General features: G+C 42.7%; 1 protein-coding gene across 2 annotated transcripts in view; it reads left to right on the top strand.

Annotated features, from left to right (window-relative positions):
• The window catches only part of LOC122538808 (neurogenic locus protein delta), a 57245-nt gene extending 46677 nt beyond the window's left edge, over window positions 1–10568 (top strand). For both annotated transcript variants that reach the window (XM_043673193.1, XM_043673194.1), the window contains exon 6: window positions 7103–10568. In XM_043673193.1, coding sequence (XP_043529128.1) covers window positions 7103–9158 — 2056 coding nt within the window. In that variant the 3' untranslated portion in view covers window positions 9159–10568. The remainder of the gene's footprint in view (window positions 1–7102) is intronic.
• The last annotated feature ends 42 nt before the right edge of the window (window positions 10569–10610 follow it).

Below are 10610 nucleotides of genomic sequence, written 5' to 3'. Positions count from 1 at the left end.
TTTTTTTTTTTTTTTTTCTTCTCTCTGTCTTTTCCTTTCACGATAACGTGTACACGTAGCCAACTTGCTCTTCTTCTTTTTCTTCTTCTTTCATCTTTTTAACTCTTTTTTTTTTTTTTTTTTTTTTTCGCCCTCCCCTTTACTGATATTACATTCCTGGCTCGATACATGCGCGCGTTGCATCACACTCGTGCCGGGATTAATAACGACGCCTCGATAACCGAGCTTCGATCGTTAATGAATGTAACGCGATCGACGATCCAGCCGTGTCGATTGTCTCGTCCCGTGAGAATCTTTCTCAGTTCCGTTCTCTCTCCTCTCTTCAATCCTTTCTTATACGAATCGTCGAAATTCCGCGTAAGATTCTTCAGGTCTCTTCCATTGTCCATTATTCCCATGGGTCGTCCATGTTAAATCGGAGATTTATTGCGACCGTCTGTTCACTTTTTTTAATTACACGACGTTTATTAATTGTTCATTAAAGAATTATTATATTATTTATTGACATCTGCTTCAAAATTCGAATTCTATACGACGTCGCAACGATTTGCCAAACGAACGTGCAATCGAGATTCGAGCATTCGCCGTTATATATTGTAAAATATCGAAATTCTCGACTCGTCCAATATCAAGTATTTCTTGTTAGCATAGCTACCAGTTTCCGCGTCGTTCGATTAGAATATCATCGGTGGAACTCGTTTCCGGGTGTTGCAGTTCTCCCCTCGTTCCTTGTTTCACCGGCGATTTCGCGAGTTAGAGGCGCGATGATGCACGATGATCGGTTCGTGGGTCGAAGAGGACGAACAGGAATTCGAAGCAGCCGGCTCGAACTTTCTTTGCCGCCAAACTCCGAATTCTCTTTCGCTACTTTTTCGTTCGATTTTCCTCCGATTTCTTCTACTTTCGTCCATCCAGTGTCGTTGAACCTTCGAATTCGGCAAAGAAAGTATCGCGAGCATCTAACAGCGAGGGCAGAGATCGATTCGAGAATTTCTGTATTTGTCGGCGATTCTGCTCTATAAATACGCCGCTGCTTCTTCACTGTTCCTCGCTTGCGCGCGAATCTTTTTCACCGTTGCCAGAACGATGCATTCTTTCAAGTTTCACCCGTGCTTTTCTAAGGGGGCATTAAAACGTCACGAATACCTTGGAGAGCTAGTAAAAAAAAAGAAGTACATATTTGATTGACACGAGCTTTCGTGGTTTATTTTGTACACATTATGAACGTTATATGAAAAAAGGCAACGTTAAAAGAGAGAAAGAGAGGGCTCTTATTTAAACTTTTTAAACGGCATCCTTTTATATTACATGTTACATATTACATATTATATTATTATATTATTATATTACATTACATTACATTACATTACATTACATTACATTACATTACATTATATTATTATATTATTTACATATTATATTATTATATTACATTACATTACATTACATTACATTACATTACATTATATTATTATATTACATTACATTACATTATATTATTACATTACATTACATTATATTATTATATTACATTACATTATATTATTATATTACATTACATTACATTATATTATTACATTACATTACATTATATTATTATATTACATTACATTATATTATTATATTACATTACATTACATTATATTATTACATTACATTACATTATATTATTATATTACATTACATTACATTACATATTACATATTTTACATATTTTATATTACATAACATTACATTACATTATATTATTATATTACATTACATTACATTACATTACATTACATTATATTATTATATTACATTACATATTACATATTTTACATATTTTATATTACATAACATTATATTATTATATTACATATTACATATTTTATATATTACATAACTTTCTTTTACATTGCCTATCGGTGTGCATGATTCCAGCCAAACAGGATTAGCTGCAACAAAAAGGGCAAAAAAAGTTCAAAAGTAAACAATATTCTTTAGAGATTGACGATCCAACATTTTCAATTCTGTGAAAATTATGAAAACAACAGCCATTTATTTTTGATGTATCGAATTTACACCAAGAATTTCTACGTTTTTTTATTTATATTTTTCGAAATTGTTAAAAATTAAAAAATGTTCGATCGTGAATCCCTAGTAAATGTTACACTAAAGACATGTACCAAGTTTCACAGTAATCGGTTGGTTAGATTCCGGGATATCTTTCACACCGTTTCTAAACACCTAGTTTCGAGAAAAACGCGTTTTAAAGTTTCAGAACGTCATTTTTTCATATGTATCCTCTACTTACTTTTTTTTGTTTTACTTATATATCGCGGCTCACAGTTCCTACAATTCGCAACTAAATTGAATCCAACTCCCCTAATATTCGATTCACCAAAAGTAATACTTGAATCGCACGATTTACACTTTGTAATGCTGCTTAAAGTTGTAAACAGCGATAGAAATTCAATCATTCTGTATCTGATTTATTATTATACTCCGAAATAAGTAAGTCATAAATAAGTCATTTTAAAGGCTAGGACCTTTTGTATCCCATTTCTAAGACTTCAAACTACCATTTAAAAACAGAACAAAAAAACAAAACGAAAGAAGAAAAATCGATTTTTTTGAAAATTTCAAACTGTCCTGACTAGTGTCTTCTTTCACTTTCATTAACTTCTGATCGATAGAAATATCGATAGAAATACCGTAGAAGTTTATCGATGCACATTTTTCCAAAGTTGTATATACGATTTCACGCGATTGTGTGAAATTGTAACGTCCGTCTGTGGGAACACTCTATTGGCTACTCTGTGTTATTTATCCAATTCGCTGTTGTCACCTTCGTACGGTAGCTCATCGTGTATTATTATAGATCGTGAACGATGGTTGGCACGCGATGAAAGGAATTCAGCCATCGGTTGTTGAAGCTCTCAAAAATCGCGACGCTCGAATATTTAGAACAAGGATGTACTTGAGAGCAGATGTGAAGATTTCGCGGCAATTCCGTTCGGTCTCTGCATGGGACAGGAATCTCGGTGCGACGTTAACCCGAGGTTTAGAGTTAACTCGATCATCTAATTACTGTACGAGACCGGGGTTAATTGTCCCGTTAGCCGCAGCCGTCAGTCCCCCCCATCGAGGAGCTCTCTCTAGAGCTCTATTCAATGTTTCTCCTCCGACATCCTCGTCCTTCACTTTCTTTTCTCAGGGATAGCTGTCGCGGTAGCTGGCGTAATAATATTTTCGAAAATAGACGGGCCAGTTGTCCCAGAGTCTGTGGGCGCACGCGGCGCGTCTTTTAAACGTCCCGAAATTGAAATTTACGGGCATACCGTAAGCAAGCAAATAAATAAATAAAAACGTAAATAATAAACGAGTAAATAAGTAAATAAATAAAAACGTAAATAATAAATAAGTAGAAACGTAAATAATAAATAAATAAATAAATAAATAAATGAAGGGAATTGTTGAAATAAATAAATAAAGAGAATTGTAAATAAATAAATAAAAACGTAAATAATAAATAAGTAAAAATAAATAATAAATAAGTAAATAAATAAAGGGAATTGTTGAAATTAATAAATAAAGGGAATTGTAAATAAATAAATAAAAACATAAATAATAAATAAGTAAAAACGTAAATAATAAATAAGTAAATAAATAAATAAAGGGAATTGTTGAAATTAATAAATAAAGGGAATTGTAAATAAATAAAATCGTAAATAAGTAAAAACGTAAATAATAAATAAGTAAATAAATAAATAAATAAAAACGTAAATAATAAATAAGTAAAAACGTAAATAATAAATAAGTAAATAAATAAATAAAGGGAATTGTTAATAAATCGTTCGTGCAAAACTCTTCGTTCCCAGACTCGGTGGATCGGATTTTCACGCGCGGATGGAAAAATCTCTGTTGCAAGCGACAAGTATAAGCTTAGGTTCTCTCTCAGGGTAAATTTTTCATCGTGTTAATTTTCTCTAATTACAACGTAAGACGTCGTACCAACGTCACGCTTGTGTAAATTCAGATTTTTTTCGCGAATTTCGAAACGCGACGAGGCTCCAGCCGGAGAGAGATCCGTGACGCTCGATACTTTGTTTTGGATGTTTTGTCGCCGCAAAGCAAAAATATTCGCGGTCGGGCTATAATTAACGCGTGGATATTCGTGGCGTGTACGAAAATACCCGCGATCACAAACGTTTTGAAAGAATTACGGGGATCGATCGAGTTTCGAGGGGAAAAAGATGTTTGAATAAATAGCGGCATGTACTACGTGGACAAAGGGCAATCTGTTTTCTGGTTGCGTAACCGTACGCGTGGAAATAGTCGATACAATCGCTAGAAGCAGTCTCCATCTCGAGCTTCGTGGGATGTTGGCCCCATTCGTGGTACGCATGTACATATGCACGTGAAAGAATCGCGGCCTTTCGATGTCCCGTTGAAATTTTCGAAGCCCGAAAGAGATCGAAGCATCTTATTCTTCACTCAAACTCGTTTAATCCACCTTACTTCCTGTGATATTCGCAATTTCTTCTCGGTATCGATATCTGCACTTCGTACCTATACTCGAATATACCACTATCTCCAATTATACCCTTATCGATACACTCTCGAACACTGGTATCTTTCGAATATCGGTATTCGCGCGCGCTAATATGCACAGGTACCGATATTCCTGCGATCGCCAAACCACGTATTCCCTTCTCCGATACTTCGGCAATTACTCGATGGTTTCGAGTATCAGCACTCTGCCGACTTTCTAGCTTGACTTGCCTCGTGCATCATTCTAATTCGCGAATAGGATCATTTACCGCTGAAAGCAAGCTGCAGCACCGGTCTGTAGCCGCTCGCTAAAGAGAAGACAGCTCGAAAAATTCACAGTTTGTTGGAGCATCTCATTGGCTAAACTCACCTATATATGAACAATTATGAATTTTTACAATTTTTTTAATATATATATAATATGCATATATGTAGTGACACGTTCAGCTCGTTTCGTTACGTTTTCTACACTTTGATCGGGTAGTGTTGCTGCTCGTCTTTCTTTCTCCCTCTCTCGATTACGCTTCTCTTAGTGTGTACATGGGATTTAATGGTATAGTCATGCGACGTCGACAGCTACGAGCCTCTCTCTCTCTCTTTTTCTCTCTCTATGTTCCGATATATAGCAACATGCATACATATATATACATTTATACACATATATAATATATATAATACACACACACGCGCGCACATATATACACACGTACATACATATATATAAAGAGAGAAAGAGAAGCGGATGGGTATTAGTGGGCAGAGCAAGGCGCGCGCACACACAGAAGAGCGTAACCTTTCCTTGACCCGCATACTGAACGGCTGTGCTGAGGCTCGAACCGTGGGAACACAACTCGACGACTCGTCTCCCCACTCTCCTTCGAATTCTACCTCCTCTCCTGTCTCTCTTGGCTAAGGTTCTTCCTCCCTTCTCCCAACAATTCTCTCCTTTTCCTTCTTCTTCGTCAACCTCCTCTTTTGTCTCTTTCTCACCACCTTTCCACCGCTTCCTCTCCCTTTCTTCTTTTCCTCCTGTTCATTCTATTTCTTCTCTCCTCTCTTTCCATCTTTCTTCCTTCCTTTCTTTCTTTCTCTATTTCTTCCCTCAATGTAAATAGTATATGTATATATATATATAAAAGATGTATTTATACCTGTGTATGTGTGCACACACAGTCCTTCTTCGTCTCTTCAATACCTGCTCTTGTTCTACCTTTTCACCTCTTTGTCCTTCCTACATCGGCGTGTAAAACCCCCATGGACGGCAATGGCTAAGCGACCATATCCTTGTCGTTTCTCTCCCTCTTGTGTCGCGGATCGAGCTCCTTTCTGCATTGCCTTCCTCCTTGCCTTCGTTCTCTTTTTCATCTCCGCGGCCTTTACCCACCTTCGTGTCACGGGGAACTGTGCTCCTTTTTCTGCTCGCGTTCCTCTCCTCCCTTTTGTCTTTCCTCCTCGTCCCGTTTTTCCTCCGCTGGATCTTTCGTCGAACAACCTAAAACCGAACGGTTCGCGTAAATTTCTCGCCACAAGTGCAAGTTTTCCTTTTTGCTCGTGCACAATTAGTTGAATTAGTCGAAAGGAACGAAAGTTTGATCGACGACGAGATACCACCGCGTCGTACCGTGGGAAGTTCGATTAATTTTATCGACGGTAGCAGCATCCCTATTTTTATCACATTCCCTGAAATTACTTCCCCGCGACGATCGATTACTATTTAACGATCGAAGTAATTAAGAGTCTACTAGTCGCCGTTACACTACTTTGCTTGGCGAGTCGTACCTTCGTAGAGAGTCACCCGGTATAAAGCTCGGTTACCTGGAAACGGGGATTCCTCCTCGTCCCATCTCTCCTACCTCTTTATTGCCCGTCCTCCATCGCGTTTCATCATTTTTCATACGCGTTTAACGAGGTCTTTGACATTCGTCTTCGACCGGAGAGTCTATACAGAAGACTATTCCGATCGTCGTTTCCCCAAGCGAGTTATTCCACAATCGTAAGACTCGACGTCGCTTGGCGCGGACCGTAACGAGCGACCAAACCGTGTAAATTCGTCGCTTTCTTTTCTGAACTCGTCGGTGTGATATCATTGGATAGAAATTATCCCAGCTTTACTTAAATATACATTAACGAGGAAATGTTACCAATTTTGGAACAAAAAAAAATGTTCATTCGTTTCTCTTATTCTTCTTCGACAAAAAGTTTCACGATTGATTCGCCGACGATGCACTTTCACGTTCTTGCTTCTCCTAATCTCTCTTCAAAGTTCTCTACCCTTACTTGCCAAGTAAAACTAATATCTTTCGCGGCATTTGCAGAAAACAATCTGCCAATTTAACACGTTTAAGTCGAATCGCGCACGGCACACCGTTTCCTCATCCTCTAAAAAAAAAAAAAAAAAAAAAGTTTCTCCTCTTGCACGCGCGCAGTCGAGTTAAAAGGAAAGCTCCCGTTGGCTGGCTGCGCGTAGCCGCGGTTACTTTCTCCCCGTGTTCGTCGAACATGGAAGAAAAGCAGCAAACCGATGAGCAGAGCTAACGAGCAACGTGCTCTCTTGTCTCGGTTGCAGATGCCACAACGGTTGGAAAGGAGCGTACTGCGACCAGTGCGTGAGATATCCAGGCTGCCTTCACGGTAGCTGTCAGAAGCCCTGGGAGTGCCTCTGCGACGAAGGCTGGGGCGGTTTGTTCTGCAACCAGGACCTCAACTATTGCACGAATCACAAGCCCTGCTTGAACGGCGGCACCTGCTTTAACACCTTTAACGGCCAGGGTTTGTACACCTGCTCGTGCGCGCCAGGCTTCAACGGCACTAACTGCGAGAAGCCGCTTTTGGACTGTGACTCGAATCCCTGTCTCAACGGTGGATCGTGCACCATGGATCCGCCCTACGGCAATTCCAGTCTGGGCAAAAGCTCCGTGGATTCGTCGTCGTCGTCGTCTTCGTCTTCGTCATCCTCGTCGTCCACCAACAGGCAACATTATCGTTGCACCTGTCCACCCGGTTGGCGCGGCCGACACTGCGAGATCAGCTCGAGATCCTGTCGAGATTCTCCCTGCCATCATGGAGCCACCTGCGAGGACGACTCTCTTCACGGCTACGTGTGCCGCTGTTTGCCCGGTTACGCGGGCAACGACTGCGAGTCCCAGCTCGACCAGTGTTCCCCGAATCCATGCTCGAACGGCGGCACCTGTACGGACCTCGGCAACAGCTTCCGGTGCTCTTGCCCGGCCGGTTTCACCGGCGAACGCTGCGAGACGAACATTGACGACTGCCAAGGCGATCCCTGTCTGAACGGTGGGACCTGCGTGGATCTAGTCAATCAGTTTCGTTGCCAGTGCGTGCCGGGATACGTCGGTCGATTGTGTCAAGACAAAGTCGATTATTGCCTGACAAAGCCGTGCGCGAACGGTGGCCGGTGCATATCGGGTACGAACGATTATCGGTGCGCGTGCAAGCCTGGCTTCACCGGCAAAGACTGTAGCGTGGACGTGGACGAGTGTAGAAGCGCGCCTTGCAGGAACGGTGGCACGTGTCTGAACCGAGTGAACGGGTTCCTCTGCCAATGCCCGGAGGGTTGGCACGGTGACACTTGCTCGGAGGAAGTTGGAAGCGGCACGGCCATCTTGCCGGTACCTTCCAACACCGCAGCAGCTGCTGCTGCTGCTGCTGTTCCTGCTGTACCACCATCTGGAGCAAGTTACTGGCCGGGCAATCTGTCCAGGCACGTCGCGTCCGCGTCCGCCGAGCCGAGAGACGCCGGTCTAACCACCGAGCACGTAGTGGTGATAGCAACCCTGTCGACGGCTGTCCCGGCGTTCGTTCTGGTAGCCGCAGTGGCGGTGATGTGCATGAAGAGGCGGCAGAAGAGGGAACAGGCGAAGGCTGACGAAGAGGCCAGGCTGCAAAACGAACGGAACGCTGTTCACAGTAGCATGAGCAAGAGAAGCGGCGGTGTTATGGGGGGAGTGGGTGGTGGAGCTGGTGTCGGCTCCACCGGAAGTACCGGAGTTGGTATCGGTAACGTTGGACTGCTAGGAGGCGGTGGTAGCGGAATGATCAGCGGCGGAGGTGGCGGCAGCGTGTGTACACTTGGCACCGGGGATGCTCACATGATCAAGAACACATGGACGGCGAACAAGAGCGTGAACAACGCCGCGTCTGCCAGACAGGACGACCTCGACTCGTCGTTTCAAACGGACGTCACGCTGGATAGCTCTTGCTCGGGTTACAAGCCAGAACCGGTGCTGCAGGACGGCCGAACGCGGACAACGAAACAACTGAACACGGAGGCGGCCGCGCACAGGGCGTCCCACCTCTTCCAAAAGGAGAAGGACTGTCTGGGTCTTGGTCTCGGCATAGGCGTCGGTGTCGGCGTGATCGAGAGTGCCAAGAGGTCGTCCGTGTTCGCCGGTAACGCGACGACGGACAGCTGTTGCGCGGCGGAGGCGGCGTTGCTCAAGAGGCCGACGACCATCACGGAAGGTGGCAGCGGTCCACCGGGTAGCGGCGGCGGCGGCGGCGGCGGTGGCGGTGGTACCGAGACCGGCTGTGGAGTGTACGTTATAGACGATCACTATAGGCACGACACGTCGTTGGCGGCGACGCTCGCGACAGAAGTGTAGTTTCTCTTTCTCCTTAATCCCAAGTGTCTCCACAACCGTTGTTCTAATACTATATAGAAAAAAAGAAAACGAGCCACGATCGAGCGAGATTACGATGGACTCTTTATGTAATTCGTGAACGAACGAACTGTTTCTTTTTTTCTTTTCTCTCTCTCTCTCTCTCTCTCTCTCTCTCTTTCCTCCGTAATGACCGAAAAAAATAAATAAGCTGTGCGTGCTCCCGCGTGCGACTCACACGCGACAAACCCGAGAAAAGGAACTCTTCCGAGAACTCTTATTTTCTCTCTCTCTCTCTCTCTCTCTCTCTCTCTCTTTCTCTCTTTCTCTCCCCCTCTCTTTGTGTTTTTCACGTTCGTTCGAAGTTGCATACCGTTCCACGCTCTCTCGCAACCACCAACCGACGCGACAGAGGAACACACGCGCACGATGTATATCCCTTTGTGCGTAACGTACGTACGCACGAGCACCACCACGAATGCTACGTAGTCATCAAGCGTGTGGTACACCGCGCTTGGCTCTCCGTTATGGGCCAGCGGGTGAACGGGCGTGCGTTTCTTCGCGATTCCTTTGTTTCTCTCCCTCCCGTTGTGCGGGACGTCGCGCGTGAGAACGTTCCATCGGACTTTGCCGCAACGACGACGACGATGATCATGATGATGATGATGATGATGATGATAATAATGATGATGATGATGATGATGACGACGATGACGATATGACAACAACGATGACGATGATGACGACAATGGTTGGCGGCGACGGTATCATTGGTTGCTGCCACCAAGGCTGTTGTTGGTGTTGTTGTTCTGATGGCAAGAAAGAGGTTGACTCGCGCGCGGACGTTCCGCCGGATGATCACGCGCGGGACGATCCTCGTCAACGTTGATGACGACGAGGAGACTTTGAGTCCTTGAACAGAAAGAAAAACGAAAGATGAAGAAGACGATGAAGACCCAGGAGGAAGAGACTTTAGCGAGACGAGTTGGACAGCAGGGGAGCAAAATGAAATATACATACATATATATATACATACATATATATATTTATATATATACATATATATAAAGTATATGTAATATATGTGTATATATATACATATATACGAAATGCTGTGGAGGCGGACGATGCCGAATGTCGTCCGACCCGTTCTTAGGTATTAATATTATATATCATGTTCGAAGCGAAACTTTGTACAGAACTAATTTATTATTATTGTTATTTACTATTATTACTATTTACTATTATTATTATTAATATTATTATTCTAATTATTATTATTATTAATATTATTCTATCGTATCCCATTATCATTGTTCCGATAGTTCTCCATTACTTCTATTTTTCTCTCTCTCTCTCTCTCTCTCACTCTCTCTCATACACATACACACACACACACAAATAGTCTCTATCTTTTCCGTTTTTCTTTTTTTTTCTTTTTTTTTTTTTTTTTTT

The sequence above is a fragment of the Frieseomelitta varia genome, unplaced genomic scaffold, assembly GCF_011392965.1.
Source record: "Frieseomelitta varia isolate USP_RPSP 00005682 unplaced genomic scaffold, Fvar_1.2 scaffold_179, whole genome shotgun sequence".
NCBI classification, from domain to species: Eukaryota; Metazoa; Arthropoda; class Insecta; order Hymenoptera; family Apidae; genus Frieseomelitta; species Frieseomelitta varia.
This window is presented reverse-complemented; position numbering and strand designations above follow the sequence as displayed.